The sequence below is a fragment of the Cydia amplana genome, chromosome 22, assembly GCF_948474715.1.
Source record: "Cydia amplana chromosome 22, ilCydAmpl1.1, whole genome shotgun sequence".
Lineage (NCBI taxonomy): Eukaryota > Metazoa > Arthropoda > Insecta > Lepidoptera > Tortricidae > Cydia > Cydia amplana.
Genome location: NC_086090.1, coordinates 4,235,738 through 4,261,405, shown reverse-complemented (window position 1 = coordinate 4,261,405; position 25,668 = coordinate 4,235,738). Strand labels below are relative to the sequence as shown.

At 39.3% G+C, this 25,668-nt stretch overlaps 2 protein-coding genes across 3 annotated transcripts in view; both read left to right on the top strand.

The window, feature by feature from the left end:
• LOC134658367 (mucin-2) overlaps positions 1-7,398 on the top strand; it is a 116,331-nt gene extending 108,933 nt beyond the window's left edge. The window contains exon 3 of the mRNA XM_063514003.1: positions 50-7,398. Coding sequence (XP_063370073.1) covers positions 50-7,053 — 7,004 coding nt within the window. The 3' untranslated portion in view covers positions 7,054-7,398. The remainder of the gene's footprint in view (positions 1-49) is intronic.
• Positions 7,399-8,646: 1,248 nt separating this feature from the next.
• LOC134658427 (uncharacterized) lies at positions 8,647-25,330 on the top strand. 2 transcript variants are annotated; one of them, XM_063514108.1, is made up of 18 exons: positions 8,647-8,843; positions 9,590-15,662; positions 15,853-15,981; positions 16,661-16,920; positions 18,078-18,207; positions 18,690-18,836; positions 19,312-19,434; positions 19,862-20,004; positions 20,482-20,598; positions 20,879-20,991; positions 21,703-21,808; positions 22,368-22,431; positions 22,633-22,688; positions 23,010-23,089; positions 23,722-23,772; positions 24,149-24,233; positions 24,458-24,535; positions 25,113-25,330. In XM_063514108.1, the coding sequence occupies exons 1-18, from the start codon at positions 8,721-8,723 to the stop codon at positions 25,143-25,145; spliced, it is 7,911 nt and encodes a 2,636-aa protein (XP_063370178.1). In that variant the 5' UTR covers positions 8,647-8,720; the 3' UTR covers positions 25,146-25,330. The 2 variants fall into 2 exon arrangements, with proteins under 2 accessions (XP_063370178.1, XP_063370180.1); XM_063514110.1 differs by lacking the exon at positions 23,010-23,089 and having other exon boundaries at positions 22,633-22,765.
• The last annotated feature ends 338 nt before the right edge of the window (positions 25,331-25,668 follow it).

The following is a 25,668-nucleotide window of genomic DNA, read 5'->3' as shown; positions in this document are numbered from 1 at the left end:
CGCACCTCCACGATCCTTCCTGACACCACTTGACGACATCTGACGACAGACTTGACTGTGTTGCTCGTCAACGACCAACAACGGAACGACTATAACTCGAGAGTGGGCAGGTACCACAGTGTGAAGCCTCTCATCGGGTTACTGACCTCGACAGCCAGGACGTTCATCCAAGATGGCGTGACGACCGAGTTCGCCACTCAAATCCTTGGCACCACGCTGAACAACGGGCGCATCTATGCGCAACTCCTCACAAAGTCTTCTCTTGTTTTGTACAATAAACCGGCAAATGAGGACGCAGTCGCGGTGAAACCGACGCGTGTGCATTCCGCGTTCGACGGCCAATGGAGCGTCAAGCAAGATTTAGGCTTCATTGACCCTGATAAGTTCGTCCTTAAAAATACTGATTACCTTGCACCGAGCAGTAGGATGGATATAGTATATGCAAGCAAACCTGCGCAAGAAATCAATTTCTGGAATGCGAGTCCTACCGCTCAAGAACAAGATAACCAGATCGCAGAGGAGCCAACGGCACGTAGAGTTCAACAAAATAATGAAATTCCTCGATTTTCACAAAACGAAGCCTTTAACTACCTTGACGGTCCATCAGTCGACAGCGAAAAGAAGTTCGATTTCGTTGTGAAACCAGCCATTCTGGAAAATATAAATGCATTGCATCGTCAAAGCAAAGCTTATGAACCTGTAACAGAACCTATTAAAATAGATTCTCGAATTAAGGAAGAATTAAACGAATCAAATATTGTTAAAGTTAAACCCAATTACGAATTACCGACTTTTACGATTAAAAACGAATTTTCGCCTATCTTTTATTATATAGATAATGTTGAGTCTCGTAGCCCTCCGCAACCAGCAGGGCAGCAAACTAAATTACCTAAAAAATTGTTTGGCCAAAAAAGCGAATCGAGACCAAAGAAAACGTTCACGTATGCTGGGTTTGCTGACTTTACGACTGTAGTTGGTGATACTGTTATAATTTTTACTCCTAACACTGATATTGCTCGTCCACAAAGTCCAGACGAAGTAAACGTTTTTCCTTCAGCTAAACAAGTCGATAAACTTAATACGAAAATAACTTTCCTCGCTGCTGATATTCCTGTAGCTACTGCGACGTATAAACATCACGAAGTTAATGCGGCCAGTAAAGTAACCACTCCTAGTAGTGAAAATATTTCTGAAGAAAAAGTTTTATACAACGATGAAGATAGTCTTAAAAAGGTGCATTATGACATTGATAACAAACCAACGGGTGTTTCAGTTCAAAGCAATAGTGGATTTGATTTCAACTTAGACGTTATTCAGCCCTCAGAAGCTTCGATGCCAATAACAGAAAGTACGCGCCTTACCGATAATTTAGAAGTTATTCCAATACAAGACAGCTCAAAAGCTACAGATCCACTAACATTATTGAGACCATCTGCTACTATAATTGAGGACCCTAAAGAATCTGTGATCACGGAAAGCAATGTAAATGAAGATTTAGTAACTTCTGAAGAAGAAGCAGATAACACAGCCGCTGAAGTCACAGAAAAATCGGAAGAAGAAAATGAGGAGGAGGAGGAGGAGGAAGAAGAAATTACTACTCCAGCTAATGAGTCTGGAATAATAACAACTACTGAGAGTGGTCATAGTGAGGAATCTTATGAAGACATAGAGACTACTACTGAAACGAATCACGATACCGAACACGAGGTCATTTGTTCCAGTGGTATCGAAACGAAATCCATTATGACAACCGCTTACAAAACACTGACTTATTTAACAACCTACTTTATTCCACTTGAAAGCAAGGTAACAACTACTTCTGTAAAATCGAACGTAGTCGTTGAAAGCAACGTAGGCTACCTAACTAATATTGTATGTAAGTCTGATATCAACATAGAACCAACGGCTGTTGTCAAAGTGAATGTGCAGTCATCTGTACATAGCAGCTTAGAAACTCCTGAAGTTGAAACCGAAGGATCGGTATCTACACCTCCCACAAAGCCTGAGGTAGTTACTGAACCTGCACCAAGGACAACTCCTAAACAAAAAGAAAGTTCAACTACGACTGAAGATAAAGACAGCGAGAACGGAACTACGGTCCATAACAGTTTGCAAGAAGACGAAGAGAATCCGGAAGAAAATGAAACGACAACAAGCTCTCATACGACCACCACTGAACGTGTTTCAACTAGTCAAAGTCATGTAGAGGTATCGGTTAGCACAGAACATTCTACAACGCCGACTGAGAAGCCTACTTCTGAAGAAGAAGAGGATAGTAAAGAAAATGAAATAGATTTGATTTACAAAACGCTTTACACTACTTATACTTACTTTACCACGTTCTTTGGAGATCAAACATCGAGTGTCGCTAGCCACAAATCCATTGTAACTAATGTTATTACGTCGACGATCAATCTTGCTAAGTTAGATCCTTCCTTATTGGGTGCATTTGACGAGGATGAAATTGCGCCTACTAGCGTAGGAATCGGTCGTCCTACTGAATCTTTTGCCATCAACAGTATAATTGATTTAGTCAAAAATAAAGACGTTCTCGAATCTGTCGAAGAAGGTGAAAGCTACAGTTCTCAGACACCTACTCCATCATTAGGTGACGATGTCGCTAGTATTAAACCAGACGCTGTCAAAACGTACTTTACAACATATACATTTTTTACGACGATTTACGTAGGAACTGATGCTAACGTGTGCAGCAGAAGCGAAGTATATACAAACTACGTGGGCCCTGATGAGTTGATTCCAACTAAGAGCAATCCTTTAGGTGCGGAAAAAACTAAAGCACAGTTTGATTTTAGAAATTGTAAACAGATTAAAAGAGAACCACCAGCGAATCCAGAAGAAAATTCATCAATGGAATCTTCGGTTAGTATGGAAGAAAACGATGAAAAGCCTAATAATGAAAACAAAGATACAAATCCACAGCCTACACCGGTAGAAGTTGACATGTTATTCAGTGTAGAGTCCAATCCATTAGACACCGATAACTCTTACACAGACACGGTAACAGATGTTAAATCATCATCTTCTAGAGGTGAAAGGCAGTACATAGAAAACAACAATGTATTAGATGATCAAATTAGTTCTGAAAGTAATATTGATGAAATTATGCCTTCACCCACACTCCTGCTACAAACAAGTTACACGACATTTACTTATTTCACAACTATGTACATCGGAAAAGACTCAAGCAAAGTAAAGAGTAGATTAGAAACTATTACAAACGTAGTAACTGAGACGATAACACCTAAAAAAGAGGCAGAAGAAGAGAGTAACTTGCCAATTACATATTACACCACATTTACCTATTGGACCACTCTTTACAAAGACAAAACAACCACAATTACAAGTCGAGAAGAAATTGTTTCAAATATAGTCACACCTGTTGTTCAAGTCGCACCAACTATAAGCCCTATTGATACTACACCGATTGATATCGAAAGTGTCTTACCACCGAAAGAATTAGAAGTTGAAATAAAACCCTCACTTATCGAAAATAGCCCTGACCAAGATGATGGTAAAGCTACTTTTTACACAACATACACATACTTCACGACCTTTTATGCTGGTAACACTTCCCAGATTAGAAGCAGTTTAGAAACAGTTACCAATATTGTTGATAACACTAAAGTAATAGAAGACAATCAGTTAGGGCGAAAGGTACAATCTGGAGCCGCAGATAAAAATCTCATACAAGACCATGGTGAAAAACCACATATATCTCCAACGATTGTGAAAGAAGAAATTACACCTACAAAATTACCCGATATATCAGCCGCGTCTCCAACGGTTCTTGTTGGCACATATATTGATAATCTATTTGCGGAAATTAAACCAGCGGACAATAATACGCCATCTGATACTGATAAAAAGATACTCTTTTCGCAAGTTGCTGTTATTTCGGGTGATTCAGTAATAATAACTGATGACAATAAAACTTTGAGCACGCAATCTACAACAAAAGTACCTGAAACAAACGGCACGACCACACCAGGAGCTTCTATAATCAGCCCGACTCCAGAAGTTATTGAAAGTTCAGTTGCGGAACCAGATACAGCAACAGAAGCTCACGAATCAGAAGAAGAAGAGGAAGAAGATGACGGATCCTCGAGAAAGAAATCTCGTTTGACCTTTACTACAAAGAAACCTTCATTTACTCCTGTTATTATTCCATTTGCGTCTAGGAATAGACCTACTTTCAGTCCCAAAGCAAGAGTTCCCTCACTTAGTAGCGCTACAACGATTACTCGGGCTGACTTCACACCAACTATAACTGCAACACCAACTTTAAAATCTGTAAGGCCCTCTGGATTTGGGGGAAACAGAAAAGCATCTTCATTTGGAGGATCTTCTAGCGCCGGAAAGAGATTCACCGGACGCAGCAGCATCTCAAACCCTTCAGCAAATGTACCGTCTGCATCACGTTCAGGTGGATTCGGTGGTAGAGCGTCTATTCAGCCTACTTCGAGACGAACTGGCTTTAGGTCGAGCTCTATCAGATCAAACAGCTTAGACTTCGCTAGTAGATCAGCGATTCCAAGAATACGACCTACTGCTTCATCGAGACTCAGGGGTAACAGAAATTCTGCGTCTATAGCATTACCATCACCAGAACAAAACGAATCGGAGACATCTGGAACTCAGCAAGAAGAGACCGCCACTGAGGCTTTGAATGAAGTTACTGAAGCACCGATCAGGACTACATCTAATCCTCTTCTTAGATTTAGACGACCACCCGTAGCTAGACAACCAGGTACAGCTGTGACTCCAAGAGTTACCACTCCTTCAACTAGACGAACGGCAGTTACGAGCAGAGGACGCTTAACCACCACGACTAGGAGACCTACCACTCGATCAACTACTAATCCACTATTGTCACTGCGCAGACAACGACCACAAAATTCCCTTTTCCCTAGACGGAACCTATTTAAACAGCCCGAACCTGAGCCAGAAGAAGAAATTAAAGAAAACGAGCAAGAAGTTGAAGAAAACGAGGAATTATTGGAAGGAGAAGAATTCGAAGAAGACAATGACTACGAATCATCAAACAGAAAAGAACAGCAAGTAGCAACACCTTCGACACCCGCACCAAAGAGGAATGTTGTGAGCATCAGACCCTTCTCGCGACGACGAGTAAAACGTCAAATTGATTACGGTAATAGGAAATACACAAATTTCAGAAGACCTGGTCTAAAGTCTGCTGCTACTAAAGCTCCTGAACCAGAACCTGAAACGGAACCACCGGCGCCTGTAACTCAAAAAGCTAGACCTGGTAACAGATTTAATTCCAGACTGTCATCCGGTAGTAGAACTACTACTTCTGCTCCTCAAAAATCTTCGCAAAGGCAGCCATTTATTGTCAGGGGAGAAAGTCGAACAACTACCACATCTGCACCAGCTTATAGAAGAAATAGCAAATCAAGAGCATCTTCACGAACAACAACTTTATCGTCAAGACCTAAAGCACCTAAACTATTAAATAGTCGATCACAGTCAGAAAGACCTAGAAGTCCGTCTCGCAGTAGCACGAGCAGGGCTCGAACACGCACGACAACTAGCAGGGGCTCGAGCAGACAAAGAAACTCTTTCGAGAACTTCAGCGGTGAAAGGCAAAACTACAAGAGTATCGTAGATAACGGAAAAATAACAGTCACACATCAAATCCCAACAGAAGTCACTATCCCAGTAGTTAATGGAAAAATAACTGAGTACAAAAACGTTTTGACAGCCAAACCTAGCATAGAAGTCTTACTAAGAAATCAAGTTGCTACCACTTTAGGTCCCTTAGGTAACCAGCAACTGGTACTTGCTTCGGAGTCGACCAAGTTAGCAGAAAATGGTGCCACTGAACTTATTAAATTCTATCTGCATGAGACACCAACTACAACTGTCATTTTCACACCCACTACTATTAGAGGTCGTAAGACATCTTACTCGCATGTTTTGCCCAGTACTGTATATAATGTAGAGCCAGTAACACAAACAATCGCTCCTGAAATAAACGCCAACGTACCGTTAGCTAACTTGCTGCTGTCACAACTGCTACTCGGTAACCAGCAGCCAGCGATCAACCCTCTCTTAGCTCTTCAAGGACAGGGCTTGTTACCGCAGCAGCAGGTAGTACAAACTCCAGTAACTGAGTACAAAACTCGGACTACCACTTACGTTACAACAGTAACAGATGCTAGAGAAACCGTTCTGCCGATCACTTTCAAGGGAAAAGCCATTTTGACAACCATCGTTGATCCAACAACTAATGTTATTACTGCAACTGAATATGTCACTGACACAATTGTTTCCACACCTACAGCTTTAGCTCCTCCGCCACAATTTAATTCCTTGCTCCTACCTCTGTTATTGCAACAACAACAACAGCAGCAACAGGCTATAGCAAACCCACTCCTCCAAACACCTAATCCATTGTTAGGTCTCGGACAGCCTGATTTGAATTTACTACAAAATAACAACTTGAACAATGACATTTATAGCAACAGTCCCAAACCAAACATATTACAAGACTTAAACAGCAACGAAGACTTTGGTGACGAAGTCCAAGACATTGAGGAAGATGTCCCACCTCCGCCACCTCCGGTGCGAGCTAGGAATAAGCCAAGAGCCCCTAAACCCGCTCCCCCTAAACTGACTAGTGTAGTCACCATGTACGTATCTGGTAGGTATCCTGGTGAATTCAGTACCGTTCTATCCACCGTTGTTGTAGACGACACGCAGACAGTTAGGAAGCGAGAAGCAGTTTACTTTGAAGACATTGAAGTACTTCCTTCAATATTACCTTCAGTCGGTCAATTGGCCAGTTCTGAGAGTGACAGCGCTCTAGAGAACTCAATTGTTTCTGGCACTGAGAAATATTTAGATGACTCTACGTTCAAAAGCCAAATTGAAACGCAGAGTCTTGAGAGTATAGTTGGGTCATTGAGTGAACACATAAGATACGATGCATCACCAACATATGTCGTGAAGTTAGCAACAGCATCCGCCATTAGAGATTTAAATTTAAGTTCAGTCGATGACGTCTCGTGAAGCCCAAACAAATTATTAGGTATATAAAATAATGGTTATTTATTTACATTGTATCATAGTAAGTTTAACTATGAATAGTGCCTTATAGTTTTAACGATAGTGTGTAAGAACAAAATACTCTTTTGTACTTTACTAGATAATTAACTCTTCTATAAGATTGCCAAATAAATCTATAATGTTACCAGGTTTATGTGATGGTTACAAAATTGTTAAGGTAACAAAATATCTATCACTGCCTAAGATTAAGTCTAAACTAGATTATGATTTATCATAATTAATTTCATAATACTCTTCTTGTTTTCAATTGTACATTGCAAATAGGACAAATAAATACTTTAAATATTATTATTGATTTCATTTTGATACCTGTCCAACAACGTTATAATTACATATTACATATTTAGTTTTGTACATAAAATAATGATCGTAACTACTAATGTTGGCAAAAACTCTAGCTTTATGATTCTAAAATTAAAGAGCTTAATACATTTTACTAGTAACAAGGCTTTCCGCATAAATTACTTTTAAAATAATGATTCTCTAATAAAGTTGTGAAGATACCTATTATTTAAATAAAAGTATGTAACATAATTGAACTGTACCTAAAATTATGCAAGTCTTTAAAATTGTTGTAAAATTTTGAGACGTCCCCAGAAAATATGTCGCAAATGTTTCACTACTGCCCTACTACATAGTGAAACATACACAGGGTACAAGTTAAATACTTACCAACACTAAATGGTCAGGACAATAAAGTCGAATGACAGTCGACATATTCCACAAGACAGAAGAAACACTGATAGGTGACAAATGACTGCTGACAACGATGACGACAATGACGAACACCGGAACCCGAAGAATCCCGAAGATACCCCACATCTGGGAGATCCCAAATCCACATCCGTACCTCCAACTACCTCCGAGGTGAGTTTGAATCGTAATCTCGATTGTAGACCTAGTCATAATAATAAAATAACAAATTCAAATGTTATTGAAGAATGGAAAAAACAACAAACAAATTAATTAAGATTCTAATGGTATTCTTCAAGAACGTTTTGAAATTTTTAGCTTTAATCTAATAAATAACATTATTGTTAAACTAATTTTAAGAACTAAAAATAACTAAAATGAGACGACGAAGAAGTAAATGTACATATATATTTTAGTGCTAATAACCCTTCACGGAAGCTTCAATTCAAAGTTTTGTCGCACTGACCTGACTTAGATGTAGTGTTTTATATCCTAACCTTATTCCGCACTTTAGTGTAGCAGTAACACCAAGTTACAGACACGAGTTGGGCTGGGTTTTGTAAATAGAAATTAGATGCAGTTTGTTGATAAATAGTAAGTAGTGTATTGGGTAAGTAGTATTTGGTATAGTATGATTTTTCTAACTTTTCTTTTATTTAATATAATATAATTCTGTAAAGTTTTTTTTTTCAAGGATCTAAAACAAATAATGTAACAGTAATGGTTTAGTATAAGCCAGTAAGTTCTTAAGGAAATAAATAAAATAAATTTAATTTAATGTTAAATATAGTTAAAATTCTACATCATCTTTTTATTTTATTTCATATGACATATGACTAACATTAAATTTTAACATTTCAGCTTTCAATACAAATGGAATAGTGTATGATAATTCACCATGGAGACCAGGCAGAGATATGGATTTGGTGGACCACGGGAATTCTGAGGACGAAAGAAGATTTAAGAATCTAGCTACAAAAATCTTATCAAATGGAGTCGAAGTTTTGGTCAAAGACAAAAACGATGGCAAACAAGATCAGGTATTTTTTTTAGTTTACTTGAACCTGTATGATTAAGATTTAAATCAAGTTGATTCCTCTAGTTTCATATTGGTGTCACGGCCATTTTAAGAATTAAATTTTCGTAATAAGTTTTCTTACATGGAGGAATGGATTTGGATTTATGTCTTTGATTTATAATATGTGTTCTGTTATTTTATTTCCTCAGCGGAAACTAAAGCTGATGCAACCACCATTTCATCACGCATCATCAACTAAATCATTACTATCATCGGCGGTTGCAACCGTTTTCAGCCGCCAGCAAATGAGTGCTCTGTTCCCATTACATCAACTTATGCAGCATAATTACATTATCAAGACTTGCATGACTACATACACTTATTTGACAACTGTAGTCCAAAACAAAAGGAGTGATGTATCTACGTTTGAGACTATCGTCTCAGTGATTACAACTGAGTCATTGACGAATCTGCCCATATATGCTACAAATATATTTGCAGACATTAAACCCACAAACGTAAGGATTTTTCGAACCCTTGTTTTGCCCTGGGTTGCGATCTTCCTGGTTACCAAGGTTACCACATAACCTCCCATTAAGACCATAGTAGACCCTTTATAGTACTAAAACAAACAAATTGGTGTTCCATTATCCAAATTAATGATAAATGTCTTGGCATTTTAACCGAATGGTGATCCTACCCACCCCTATATATGGGATACTGTAATTTGATATAATAATAATAATAACATTATTTTGAATTTTTCAGACGAAGTACATGGAATTGAAAACTATCAAGCCATCGTCACCGAGTAAAATATTTCAAAGCAATTTTGTTAAAATTGAGAAAAGGATCGACAATGATAACGGCAATAGTTTCGACCTTATACAGCCATCTGAAGTTGGTCACACGCCATGTACGAGTTCTTGCTCTTGCAGCCATACAAAAACAGAAAGCTTGAAGACAAAGTATGCCAACGCCCATGATGCTTCTGCTGCTACTAAGTATGCGATGAAAACGTCTAAGTATGATGCAACGAAGCTAGACCTTAGACCTACCAATAAGGAGACACTTGATAAGAAAACAAAGTACAATCCCTACGAATACGATAGTGGGTCTCTAGCACCCACTGATAAGGTAGTTGAAAAGTATACGGAAGTCATTAATGATTATTCGGATGAGAAAGATTCAAATTCTGTAGAGGAAAGTGAACTGCTCACGAACGAACAAGCCCCTTCACTACCTAAACCAAGCAAAGCTCCTGTAACAAAAAGCCCAGATAAACAGAAACCTGATAAAACACAGAAACCCAATAAGAACAAATTTGTTGTTGCTGATTTATTAAAACTAGGTTCACTAGGGATTAAAGGTTTATCACAACTAGCGCCTGTTCTCGAGAAAATGACTGGTGGCTTTATAAAGAGGCAAGAAAATAGAACTACTACAACAACAAGCAAACCTGTATCAAAACTAACGGCTTACAGCGTCAATAAGCGTATTGATACTGACATGGATTCGAAAAGCAACTTTCCTATTTACATACCTGTAGATGAGTTGGAAACATCTGAGTCACAAATTGGTTTTACTAATGCCACTTTACATCAGAACTTGGCATGGGCAGCGGAACATAAGCAACCTAAAGCTAGAATAGTGCCACCGAAAATGATTCACGAAAGCCCTTTAGTAAATGGAGGAATACCTATAAGCCCTGGAGAAATCATTACTGCAAATTCAGACGTTATTGTTGGGAGGCCGGCTGTGGGAGGTCCTTTAACACTCGCGGCTAGTGGAATCAAACTACAGAACCCAGTAAACCCGCCGCCATTGGATAGTTTTGTGGCTGCTGACGAGCAATACTTAGTGCATGAAAAACCTCCTACCTTTGAACCACCTCCCACCAATGACCAGGCTGTTATTTCGACTAAAGTTGACGACTCTTTTGATTTGAGACCCCCAGAATTACCCAAACCGATGCAGAAACCAATAAGAAGTCCGCCTCGAGCTTCTTCGCCGCCATACAATTTCCACAACAATAACGCACATAACATAAACCCTCCACCGAAAAATATGCCACGTCCGTCTATGCCACATAACAATGATCATGCTATAAAACCGGAAAAAGTTCAACCTGGCACTACTGTCCTAGGCAATCATGGGCGACCTGCATTTTTAGACTACATTCCGTCGTTAGCCCGCCCTGAAAACAAACCGCAAGATTCTGATGAAATACCAGACAATAGCCCAAGTTCTTCAGAGATTATCAGTACTAAAGTTCGCGTTGAAGATAGTTACCCCTTACCCGATAACAATGGTTTAATGAGTAAACCATTTTTAGTAGACATTCAACCTTCCAGAGTTGCTAATGTGCTAATTCCACACGGAAGTTCTACAGCTTTAGTTTTTGCTGGATCTTCAGAGCCACATAAAACTGGTGATTATGTTGATGACCCGTTGCCTTATCCTGAACCTGGGTATTTTGGCAGCTTTAGTATAGATGCTCCTCAAATGACGAATGTTCATAATGTTGCACCAACCAGCAATAAACAATTTGCCGTCAAGCCTACTCATAGACCATTAGAACCGTATAAACCACCCCAAATTTATAAGAACTATACGTTTAAACCTGACCAAAAAAATAAATGGAAGGAAACTAAACCTACTTTTGATTACAATAAGATTCCACCACCAACGAGTAACCAAGAAACTTTCTTGCAAGTAGGTCCTCACATAACTGCTTACAATCCTAATATTTATCGTCCGAATAATGGAAACTTTGAACATTATAGTCATGTTAGAGGCAAAGAAAAGAAAAAAGAAGTCATCGATAAAGAATATGAAAATTATTTGGCAGTGCCACCTCCACCACCAAAGATGCACTTCAATCATGATAATAACAATGATAAAAACAAACCATATCTTCAAAAACCGATCATTCATACAAAACCAGTGCAAGACATGAAGGTATTTCTAAACATTCAACACCCTGTCCCGAAACCGCCTCAAAAAGATCAATTGCCTCCGAAGATTACGTCGGAAATATACTTTGCAGCTCAAGTACCTAATAGTAAACCCACTCCTGTGTACACTGTGCATATACCACCAGCAGAGCCTTCGTATGGCGATTCTTTACACGTGCCCCAAAATGAACGTCATGGTGAAACTCATAGAGATACAGGCATTGGTTCCGGACAACCCCATAGCTCAGTACCTACAATTCCATCGCCCACTTATGCCAATAAATCTATTGCCAATAATCAGAATGACAAGGAAGGTACATACACAGTTACACTTAACACTGCAACCAACGTGGCTAGCAATGTTGGTGACGTTGGACAAGTAGTCGGGTCCAGCGTACCAGTAGCAATAGGCACTGCATCTAAGTATGGTGATTTGAATACAGATATACCAATTTCAACCAACTTTGCTATAAGAGTTGAAGACGATTCTACATCTCTAGATACATACAACTCACAAAGCAATCAAAATACACCGATAGTACATGATCATGTTGGCTCAGTGATAAATGATTATAGTGATGGACTGAACAAAGTGTCTATGGGAGATAATAGATGGAATACAACCTCACCGGTTAAGAGTGAACCAACTATTAAAAATGAATATCAAGATTATTATAACCGCCCACACTCTGTTAAACCAAATCAAAACAATGTTCCCAGTCCATCAATAGCTCCATCTTTAAATAGCCATGCCAATTTCCCTATGACAAATGACTTTACGACTCCATTCAATGATTACAATAACGTCAAACCAGTGACCGAATATGTTGATGATATAAAATCAAATGACCAAAAGAGGCCTCCGAAGCTAATACCAAACATTCCAACCAACTCGCATGGTTGGTATTCAAGTATTCCTCTTAATGAAAATACATTAAATAGCATAACACAAATTAAAGTAGAATCAACTACAAGAAAAATTATTCCGCTACTCCCAGATTACAATCAAGACCTGCCTAACTTCGGTCAAAAAATCTCAAGTGTAGGTAAACCACCATCTGAATTTTGGGGAAAAGATAAACCATCTTTAACGCACCATGGTAGACCTTTCAGTAAACCTAATGATTACACAGTATTGTTTACAAGCCAACCGCCCATCACGTCAAAACCCTACGGACCAAGTTATATACCATCAAACTTTGGTGCTATAAAACAACCTGCTTACGACATACCCATCAGAGATAACAGCGACGAAACAACAACTGTGAGATTAACCAGACCAACTACTACCACAACTACGGAAAAAATAAAACCAGTATTCGAAACCTCAGAAGAAATATATGATGGACAAGAAGATACTGACAATAATAACAGTGAAATTGATGGAGAAGTTAGTCAGGAATCGATGAAGGTGCCTATTGTCAGTACGTCGAGTGAGGTTAAGCACACTTCTAAATCAACAACACAACTAACTTTACTGCAAGATGAGGTAATACCGACTCAAAAAACTCCAAAAGATAAAAACGTGAATCTTGTAGATTTTAATCCGGGAACACAAACCGAAAAACCATTTGGGTCTAATAATAGGACTTCGTTTTCGTCAAATACGATTAAACCGGTCTATGATCGTAATCCATATGTGGATCCAAGACCATTTACGGTTAATAGCATTACAACTTTAGATCATCAGTTGCACCAACCGCATTGGCAAATTAACCAGATGTTAGAAAATTCAACAAATATTTCATATGAAGAGAACTTTGAGTTAAATACTGGGGAAGAAATGAGCACTATATCTACCACTAAACCATCTACTACACACAAAGTGCCCTACTACACGAACAACCAAGATAGTAAATATAGGAGACCACCTAGACCGGTTTTCTCTGCTCGGCCGAGTAATACATCCCATGACCCTAATAATATTATTACATCTACAGTTCATATAAAAGACAAGAAGCCTTTGATAATAGAAAAACCAAGTGAAAAGACAACACTACCAACATTTACCATTACAACAGATTTAGATGTTAATCGGACTTCGAGTGAAATTATCGATTTATCACCGCCGCCACCAACAATCGACTACAATTTCAAGCCTTCAACGAACGATGAAATGATTATGGGGATGAGCCCTCCACCGCCTAGAACTCCACCTGCTATAAGACAACCAGGCAGAACTACCCCAAGACCTATTAGAACACCTCCTTCATATAAGACCTTGCCACCTCGCACATTGCCTCCGAGAACATTGCCTCCTAGAACAACAACTCAGAGACCTACAAGAAAACCTGTCACGAGAGACGATGTCTCAACTTATAGACCTTCTTTCGATATTAATAATATTAAACGTCCTAGCTACAACCGCGGTCAGCCATCGTTGCAACTATTACCTCCACCTCAAGAACCATCGCGTGTCATTGAAGTCAATCCAGAACCAACAGAAAGACCAATACCTCCGTCTGTTATCTTCCCCACACCCATTTCTTCAGGATGGTTGACATCTTCGGGAATTGAATTTGCATCAGGTTATGACTTTGAACCTACCTCTATACAGTTCCCTGGGACAGTGGCTCCCACTATAATTGCTCCATGGCATACTTCATCTACCGAAACAAGTTCAAATGAAGAAGAGTCAAGTGAACGTAATGATAACCTTAGTACAGAGAAATCTGTTACTGAAGAAAGCACATCAGATTCAAGCAAAGAGGGTACTGATCAACAATCTTCTATTACTTTTGAACGACCTGTGTCCACAGAATCCACCAGCAAGGAATCACAGGAGGACGTTTCTACAGAAAGAATCAAGTTTGGAACCGCAGGATATAGGAACAGAACTCGTAGACCTTACCCATCACGAGATAGTACTAGTAAGTACCAAACGACCACAACGAAAAAACCTACATCAACAACGAAACCTGTAAGAACACGTCCAGAAATTTTATATCCTACACGGCCTACACCTACTAAAAAGATTCCAGTGATCAGACCAATACCTCAGAGGCCTATAACAATTAGTCCATCGAGCGTTATTGAAAGTTCCGAATCTCCAGTTGAAGAGAATTTCATTAAACCAACAGAAGTACTTAATGAAAGCTCTTTGCCTTCGATACAAGAATTGGAGGCTTCAAACGTGATAGAAAAAGTGCCACCAAGCGTATATACTCCTATTGCAGAAGGTAGCGTAGTTGTTAAGCCAACTCACCACGCTGGTAACGAAGTTAAGGTGTTTGATGAGATCGTACCAACAAAAACTGAATTTAAGACTACGGTAGTAACTCTTACAAAGACGTTATCTGAACCACCACAAATTATTTCAAGCATTGGGTATGTTAACTTAACTCATACTCTTACTGTCACCCATACAAAGACAAGTCTTGTTAGTCAATCAGAAGGAGCTGTAACGCAAACGTTGATATTGACTAATACACACACATCAACTTTAGTAGACGTTGTCACTGAAGTTTATACACAAGTCCAGCCAACTACAATTATTGAGACTGTAACCAAACACATTCCCATACAATTAGACCCAACGCCGGTTGTAGAAGCGACCACTAGGACTAAATTGGCTCTAGATGATGTTACTATGTCTTCAGAAGAAACTGACAACTTCATCATAAAAGACAGTGAGACAACTGAAAATATACAAAAGATTCATACTGAAAGTGAGAATGAAAACGACACTTTCTTAATAGTAATGAATAAGTCGCAAAATGGTGGACAGGCACCTCCTGTACAGACAGACGTTGAAACCGGCGATTATGATGGAATCACTAGAAATGAACAAGTAAATAGCAATGGAGTGTCACAAGTGCTGTTTGGTGAAATTTTACTGGCTGGAACGCCATACTTGGAGACTACAAACGTTGGCCATACTACTGGTAAATATAAAAATATATTAGAATTTAATTAAAATGACATTGTTACTACTACCAAAGTAACTGTTTTTTTGTTGATTTCTAGTTACATAAATATTTAAATCGAATTCAAGTATAATTAAATACCCGTCGAAGCATGTAAAAGTAATCAGAAAATAGTAACATTCTACAAATTTTTCCAATATAGGTCCAGGATATGGCAAAGAATGTCAACCAGACTGCAAAGCGTCGAGGAACGAGCGTTGCCAGAGAATCGATGGACTTATGAAGTGCGTGTGCAGACCTGGTTTTGCCAGGATGTTCCCTGACAGACCTTGCAAACGTAAGTGTTGGTGCAGGAGAGATGAATAAACTTATAAAGATAAATATTACCGTAAAGTCAAATATAATATAATGACTAGGTACTTCTATTTATTATATCATATGATAAACAAAAGATAAATACATATTACTACATGCATATACAAGAAGGAGAACATGAATATGTATTTTAGGGTTGATATTTAATCATCAAAGTCATTTTTACTCCCTTTGACACGGATGAAAAACGCCTCCACCTTTACCCAGTAACTGTACGAGACACGATAGATAATTCCTTTTCACACCACCTATTCGGAAAAGAGCTTTTTTTAAGAGGGATCAAAGTGGCACTTTTCCTCCCTGCTAGGAGGGATCAAAGTAATTCATTTTTTTGCACATTATTTTTATTAGTTTAAGTAATCTGTTTTTTAATCATCAGATTGTGTCAACACTAAGTTTTTTTATTTTCCTCTTTCCTAGTTGATGTGAAAAGCAGTATGTGTCACACGGTATCAAAATTATTTCGTCTTGGGCGTTAACACTTGAATCCCTCATTACGCTCAGGAATCTACTTTAGAATCCATCGCTTCATTCAGGATTCAATGTACGCCCTTGACGGAAATATATCATTCTGGTCCCTTGTAACACAAACTACTATTATATGCTTCTTACTATCATTATGAGTTTTTATCATTTTTCAGCTACGTACACCTACTCCGTCAAGCTCGCCCTCGGCACCCAGGGCAACGAGCGTCTCCACTTCCACGAAAGCCTGGCGGACAACTCCAGCAAGCAATACCAAGCGCTAGCCCTGGCCACCCATGAGGGCATCAACAGGATGGTCATGCAGTCAGACCTGAGAGACGTGTTCCATGGAGTGCACATCACGGGCTTCCATCCAATCGAGATGAGGACTGATGGGGAGTTGTACCAGGGAGTTATGAACGACTTTTATGTGCAGGTGAGGATATATTTTGGAAATGTTTGTGCTGAGATTCATATTCAACTATCATAATCATAATCATCGTAATCATACATTTTTATTTGCAAGAACACGGTTACAATAGGTCTTAAAAGTACAACTGTTCCACGTATTCAACCTGCGTGCAGGTGTGCAAATTAAACATGCAAAGCATCACTTATTTTGACCTACATAAAATCTAGAATTCTATAGCTATTTACAAATATCATTGTTATCCCTAATTATATTATTTCGGTCAAATACTCCTTAATACTATAAAAACATTTTTCTTGGAGCCATTGTGTCAACTTAATTTTAAATGCATTTTTATTTTCTAATTTAATTTCAATCAAGATAAATATGTAGGAGGTTCAATCACCAAATTGCGGAATCAACTACAGTTACCTTTAGAGTCTGTGCGGAAAGAGAAGAGTCGTGAAATATATTGGGCCTCATACATTCCACACAGCACATTCTTTCTGCACAGACTCTACATATTATTGAACCTATTGCCTAAAGTAAAAGTTTGAAAGCTCGCTGCAATCAAAAAACATTTATTAAAACAAACATCAAACATCAGGCATTAGATACCGATAATTGTGGTATAAACGTGAAAGTAGATAATATTGTTTGGTTATAAATTGACAGTTTGGTACATGCAAAATGCATACAAAATTAATGTAAAAGTAAAAATAAATTATAAGTTGATCGCTCTAAAATTAATCAGTAATTTGGATTAATTTAGAGAAATCTACAAGTACCACTTTAGAGCTTTGTCGTTTAATTTAATTTATAAGGCCGCCGCATGCCTGTACCGGCTGTACCTGCAGTCAATTTTGAAAAATATGATGGAAACTACTTTTTGGCACTATAAGTCTTATGACAAACGATAACCAAAAGTATAGTTGGTCAAACCAATTTGTCAGTCAGTAAGAACCAGGAAAACTATACTCATCCTCTTCTTTTGGGTGCTAGTACTAGTGTAAGACAAAGATAGTATGATTCTCTTGTCTATGTTTGAAATGAGATAGTCCTATGACAAACTATATAAGTATTGGATTTATATAAAAGATTCCAATAAATTGAGATTTGAGAACCTTCTCCTTTTTTGAAATCGAATAAAAATGTACTTTAAGAAAATTTTACAAACATTTCAGCTATCTGACAACGCGCACGAGAGCCGCCTGAAGGAGGTGCTCGAGAAGTACCTCCGACACAACAACTATAGCCTCGGAGGAACCGACGTCCACGCCGCTGGAGAGTTGGTGGACAAACTGGAAGTTAACGGTAAGGCATACACACAGTTTTCAATATTAGCGGATAGTCAGTAGCGCTTGCTCGTGAGATTTACAAAAACAATTCCATTTGGTACCTTTCCTGTAAAGGTGCGTCCAGAGGGGCTACCGCGAAAACCGAAAATCGCAAATAGGATCTTTCTCTTTTACTCCAATGACGCCTTCATTGGAGTGGCAGAGTAAAATGCCCGCAATTTGCGAACTTCAATTTTCGCGGTTATATAGCCCTCCATCTGATCTCAGATCGCGTTGTGAGACCGCCTGTTTGCGAAAAGCTTGCTGGCTGCTTGCGTGCATTACGCAGAACGATGAGCAACGCGCAAGCAGTGCAATAGCGATTCACGAATGGCGAGCCACCGGCACATTCGCGGCGTATTCGGCGGATCTTAATGCGGATCTTAGTGACCTTTGGTCTTTTCCGTGAAATTTAGAAACAAGTTGATCCCAATCTTACTTTCTAATTTAACGTTTCAGACTTCGACGAATGCGTCAGCGGGCAGTTCCACGACTGTTCGGAGCACTCCCAGTGCTTCAACCTCCGCGGCACTTACACCTGCAGCTGTCTCGAGGGCTTCGCAGACTTGAGCGTCAACTCACAGTATCCTGGCAGAATATGCTCTGGTAAGTCTGTTCATATCGTCTCGAGAATAAATCATTCTTGACATTTTCTCCAAATGTTAATAGCTAATGACGGGTCCTTAATCTCACAGAATAACCTGACGGTAGGGTAGGGAAGGCCACCTTCTACTTGGTGGTCTAACGTGCAAAGAGGGATCCAAAATCAAGATATTAACCCACAGACAGCCCGAAAGAGACTTCTTTGGGAAAACCCGACCCCAGCAAATAATCTGGAATACTTAAGGGTACAACAATGAAGAAGTCAATTGACTGATATCACACTCTCACCTCTTCTCTCAGATTTATCGTGACTTTCATACGATTCTTGAGTCCTACAATAAATTCATTGGAGAGCTGATAGTGGATTAGTTTTCTCGGCTCAAACTCGATCTCATCAGATAAAAATACGATCTGTTTCACGAAATTGAGTTGTCGTCCTTCCTTATACTATGTCCTTATCTATGTTATTATTTTTCAGCGGAACCGGTGGGATGCGAGCGGTGCAACTACCACGGAGCGTGCTACTCTCGAGACGATCGCCGCGTGCTGTGCGAATGTTTCCAGTGGTACGCGGGTAGCACATGCCATATCAACCTGAAGGGTAAGCAAACATTATTATGAATTTAATAACTGTCCTGATAAGTTAATGTTACTTAATTGATGGTAGCTATTATTTTATTAAAAATTGGTTAGAAATTGTGTAAAATTTTCTGATAATATTATTATGTTGCTTTGATAATTTAAGTAAATACAGTCATAATTCAAACATGTCCAAAAAAAACAATAATGAATAATAATAATGTTTGTTGTTTTGTAATAATTGCCACATTTGCAAAAAAAATATTGTATCAAGCAGTTGATGCCTATTCAAAGTGTCGCGTTATGTTTCGGAGAACCGACTTAGGTCTTCATTTATGAACAGTTTATGAGCAATGTTTATGCGCGGAATGGAGACCTAGGCTCTCCAAAACATGTCGAGTTAAACAGTAAAATTGGCTATTCCTAATACTTCTTCTTCTTGCCTACAGTGGTGTTGATATCCTTGGTTGTGGTTGGCGCGCTACTGACAGTCGTTCTAGCAGCGTGCGCGGTGGTAGCGTGTTCACGCCGCCCGCGTCCTCCGCCGCGATCCATCGTCGCTTGCATCCAGAGCATGCCAGGACTTCACCAGGTAAGTGATAAAGTTTATTCTTGACAGTAGAATTGGTAACTCTGGTGATAGGGGTCTTAATAAAAGGAATCCTAGCAGCGTTTGCTGTAGTGGCCTGCTTGCGGACTCCACGTCTCCCGCTAAGCTCCATCGTGGTCGTGGGTGCATCCAGAGCATGCCAGGACTTCACCAGGTAAAGTAAAAACATTTATTTTCGAGTGGCAAGTAACTCTGGTGATGATCTCTGCTACAAATGATTGTCCTTACATCAGTGGTATGAACACGTTCTCCACGCTCAAATGTATCTAGAAAATCAGGGAGCTTATTTGGAATTAATCTCATTTTGACATCAGCTGTACTTCTATCAGATTACGGGAATCACTATCAACGTCCTCTGCTACCTCTACAAATATGAATCTATCAATTATGGATAATTCAGAGCGAATTGGCAAATTACTGTAGGTATGACTTTTATCTAATATTTGTTTGTTTGACAAGGGTGCCATGCCGTCGAAGCAGCGAGCCGATCGAAGAGCCCTGATCAGCGAGAGGGGAGCGGATTCCGGCGACGCATCGAGTGTACAGAATGCCTCGCTTCCCTACATGCCGGCTAAGGTACACTTACGACGTACAGACAGACGGACATATACTACTCATATTGTCCTGCCCAGTCTTGTTTTGTCCAAAAAAAATTTCATGAATAAGATTTCTTATAATTTAAGGTAAGATATCTCATCTTAATAATTTCGCAAAGTTTCGCTCTTCAATAACATGACTTAGACTGGACATCCAGCAAGTTAAAAGGTCTCGGTGTAAACATTCGTAGAAAGTGCTTTATTTTACCTTGCTGACTAACCATACTGCATTCTGCTGTCCTTATCACATCCCATTGCAGAGACCGAGCAAGAAGACGGCGATCTCGGAGCCGCCGGCGCATGATCCGCCGCCGCCGCCCGCGCCTGCAGTCATGATACCACGCGCGCGTCTACATCCACACCACTCTGACAGGTTTATTCTGGCTGGACCATTTACATGAGGCCAAAAACCGAGACCGGATTGGACTGGCCTTGAGGCCAATAATCAAATCAATACATTGCAATAGCGACATATAGGAAAAATTTGGCCTTGAGTAAATCCTGTATCTTGGCTCTGGGCTACATTAGGCCCATAACTAAGACAGGCGTGTTCAATATATTAATAATAAAAACAAGAACAATCCTCTGAGCTACACATTTAGCCACAAACAACGATATGGTTATATAGATAAACTGTCTTATTAATAAGATTGACTTTATTTAGATGATGTCAGTAGATGGTTTCGGTTTTTAGCCTCTTTTTGGTCCCGAGACAAATAGTTATCAAATCTATTCCCAGCCCACTTTAACTTGGATCTTTTTAAATCGAGAGTGAATAGACATCTTTTAGGTAAGCATGTTCCCTCCTAGACTGCATCAGCACTTACTATCAGGTGAGATTGTGGTCAAATGCTTATTTTTTTTTTGCAATAATAATAAAAAAACTAACTTGACTGATACGATTGTTTTATAGGCCTTTGAGAATAGGGCAATAATCAAAACAATCTACCTACTAAACCTATTAAAATGTATATCGTATTTCAATAATTCTATATCGAATTAATAAAAATTTGCATAGGTAAGAGCTGAATTAAAAATTTGAATGAAATCTTCAAGTTAATATCTTGAATCGTTGTATTTATAGCCGGGAGAACATCTCACGAAAGAAGAGTTTGGAGCTCAGCAGTGAAGCCAAGCTGATCAGCTACCTGGAGTCAGGGGCCGTCAACAACAGTCATTCCAATGATGAGGTAAGATCCAATGAGCTGAGGCACTTTTCTATCTAATTGATGGGTTAGATAGAAAAGTGCCCGAGAACCTTGCGCTTTTATCCCATTTACTTTGTGTAATCTAAAGGGATGAATTTTGCCTAAGACAAACATTTTTGCTGTTCAGTCACGCTCCGTGATTGTTACACCTTTTAGGGTTCTAGCTAAATTGGACAATCCATAGCGTAAGTATGGAACAACCAATTTAGCTAGGACCCTAAATCATATCCATCTTCTGTGTCTCTCTCCCTCTCTCTCTCTCATCGTTTATGCATCTGGAAGCACGACATCTACAAGAGTCTTCCACCTCACATAAGTCTTGTCATACGAGTGCTTGTTCATGATCGCATCAATTTTTTGTGTTCCGTACTAAACTTTGTTCACTGAACACTTGTCTTATCAGTTGCAAATCAGTTAAATGCGTTTTTCTCAGAGACCGTTTGACGTAGATACCTAAAATTTGGAACAGTTATAGCAATTAGCACCACTAATATTGTAAATAAGTCAAAACCGCTTATTTACTATTTTTATTTCATTTCAGATGAGAAGAAAACACAGCATGGAATCATCTTACAGTGCCATGAAAGAAAGACATAATAAGCAAGGTAACTTGTTATCCGTTTTTTATACTACGGCGGTGGCAAACATGCTACCATCCGCCTGTTAGTAAGCAGCAGAGCTACCTTAGCCTATGGATGTGTGTGGATGCGTGTTACATGCATGTTACAGCAGTTTGTCGGCCAAAATCGAAGGCGAAACATGATTTTTATGCCGTAAACGAAATAAACGATTCAACATAATTCCAGGTGCATTAGTGTCGGCGGGGTTCAAAGTTTCGACCACCATCCGACCCGACGAGCCCGTCAACCGCGACGACACGTCGTCTGTACACAAAGACATGGACGACCTGCGGTTCGACTCGCTCAGGAAATCTTACAGGTACATGTATGTTTAGGGTGAAATTACACCTGTCAGCATCGAGCCGCATTTTATATATGAGAAATCGCTCGTTAGTATGAAGATGCGTACGCATCGGAAAGCTGAAAGCATGCGTACGCATCTTCATACTAACGAGCAATTTCTCATATATAAAATGCGGCTCGATGCTGAAAGATGTGATTCCACCCTTAGGTGCATTAGTATGGGCAGGGTTAACGTGTCCACCCACCACCATCGGGACGAGCCCGTCAACCGCGACGACACGTCGTCTGTGCATAAGGACATGGACGATCTGCGGTTCGACTCGCTCAGGAAATCTTACAGGTACATGTATGTTCAGGTCCATACTGGGCAGGGTTTAAGGTGTCCACCCACCACCATCGGGACGAACCCGTCAACACCTCGTCTGTGCACAAGGACATGGACGATCTGCGGTTCGACTCGCTCAGGAAATATTGGTACAGTCACACTCCGTGATTGTTACGCCATTAAGGGTTCTAGCTAAATTGGACACTCATAGCGTGAGTATGGAACAACCAATTTAGCTAGAACCCTAAATGGCGTAACAATCGCGGAGTGTGATGGTACAGGATGAATCACGAGCTCTTTCTATCCTAATAGGAGAAAAAAAGTGTCCCAAGGTTTTTTTCCCATCCGTTACCATTTTTCATAGACTTTGTATGGCGGTTTCGGAATGGAAAGATCGAAAAATGTATGGAAATTTTGGGACACTTTTTGTTCTCCTATTAGATCAAAAGAGCTCATGATTCTGAGTAGAAATAACATAAAAAAACCCAATTTTGAAAAAAAAAAGTGTAGGGGACAACTTTAAATAAAATGGCCCATTCGTCTCGGTAGGGTTAAGGTGTCCACCCACCACCATCGAGGCGAGCCCGTCAAGGACCGTGACAACGTGTTGTATAACTTGTATACTAATTTATTTTATAATATTTCAGCCAAGAAGATATATCAGAATGGACTGACGCCGAACGGCGACTTGGAGAGTTGTAAGTTGTTACTAGTATTTTTTTATGGCTCCTTTACACGATGGGCCAGCGCCGGCCACTCCAAGGGACGCATTTATGCGTTAGAGGGAGCAAGTGATATTGCATGGCTGCGTCCCTTGGAGTGGCCGGCGCTGGCCCATCGTGTAGAGGAGCCATTAAAGATCACACACTTATTTCTCTTTCACACACTCACACACTCACAGCACACACACACCACACACACGCTCACACAGTTTAGTTTACAGCAGTTTAAATTCAGTAAGTACTTTATAATTTTATGCGATGATATCACACACACGTTATACAAAATGGCAAAATACTACAACATACACGGAAGTGCCGTGGCCAAGTGGATAACATACCTACTCCATTTCAGGACTCTATCTGAGGCTCGTTCGGTCGGCGGGACTTTACCAGCCAGCACAGGGCGAGCTGCGTCGTCTACTCGTCTAACACATCAGGTAATATAAATTCTCCCGAATGTTGTACTCTTATTAAAAACAATTTAAGAAGTTTTCATCTTCCTTAAACCCACCCAGCAGTCCCACAAGACAAACCTATGCTTTGTTTCAAGACACTCAGTTTTTTACTATTCTAATAATCGAACCTTCTAAAGTCAAGTTCACAGTATGTTCAAAAACTCCATGCACCTCGATTGTACCTGTAAATACTCCGTTTTGTCCAGGAGGCCAACACGATGGCGGAGCGCGACCTGGGTTCCACCTTCCTACTGCCGCACGTGCACCTCTATAAACCGGACCTAGTGCGTATCTAATGCACCTACCTCACACCTGTCACTTTATTTTTCCAGGCAATTTCCATTTTATTTTAAAGTTGCCCGAGACTTCTGCGTAGAATTAGTATATAAGTACTTCCGTAAAAAATTAAACCATTATAAATAATAACCATCTGGCAATAATAATAAGTTATTATTTGTGACTTCTATATTTGTTGCGCTATCTTTTCACTAAAATACTGAAACTTTCTTGCTTCCATTGAATTTAAATCTAGCTACCAACAAAGACTCCAACGATACATAGTTTGTTTAATAATCGTACAATAAAACTAAATCATAGATCTAATATGCACATTTTGATAAGGTAAATTTTAGAAAAAGGTCTGATACATACAGGATAATGTATATGTCACCATAAAATTGTAAACCCTCGTCAGTTTATAATCTCGCTAGTTAAATTATAAACTGACGGTAGGGAGATTATAAACTAATCTAACCTAACCTACGTTAGATTGTAAAGTAACGTATTCACAACCTTACGGTGTCATATACATTAAACGCCCCCCTATTTTAGCAAGAAGCTAAATATTGTTTTCATTTACAGACGAGCGACGTATCGGAGTTCGATTCCCTGTGAAGACACTCAGTCATTTAGATTACTGTAAGACTTCAGAATGTGGCGTGAAATTGTACCACCAAAGTGAAGACTAATGTTATTTATTTTATGTTATAATTCGGCACACGGTATTGCCTGAACTTGGCTTTGCACTACCGCGTGCCTCGGTGCTTAATATACAACACGGAGGATGGAAAGGACTGGAGATGCTTTTTTTTCGCAATGTATTTTACAAGATATACATAATTTTAGACCCCCTTTTGTATTTTTTACTCTATTAGGCGCAAGCAAGGACTTACGATTTTTCTATATATTCGCGAAGAAAACTAGAGTCATAGAGTCAAATAGAAACGTAATGGTTTTTTCACCTTACAATTTTTTATATCGCGCTCATTTTAAACTGAATGTTACATTATTATTATTTTATATCACATTTGTGTTGAGGTATATTAATGTTTATAACATCGACATTCATATTTAATTCATTCAATTTCAATAGGGCTTAAGTAGGCCATTGAACAATTAACATTGCAGAATTACAAAT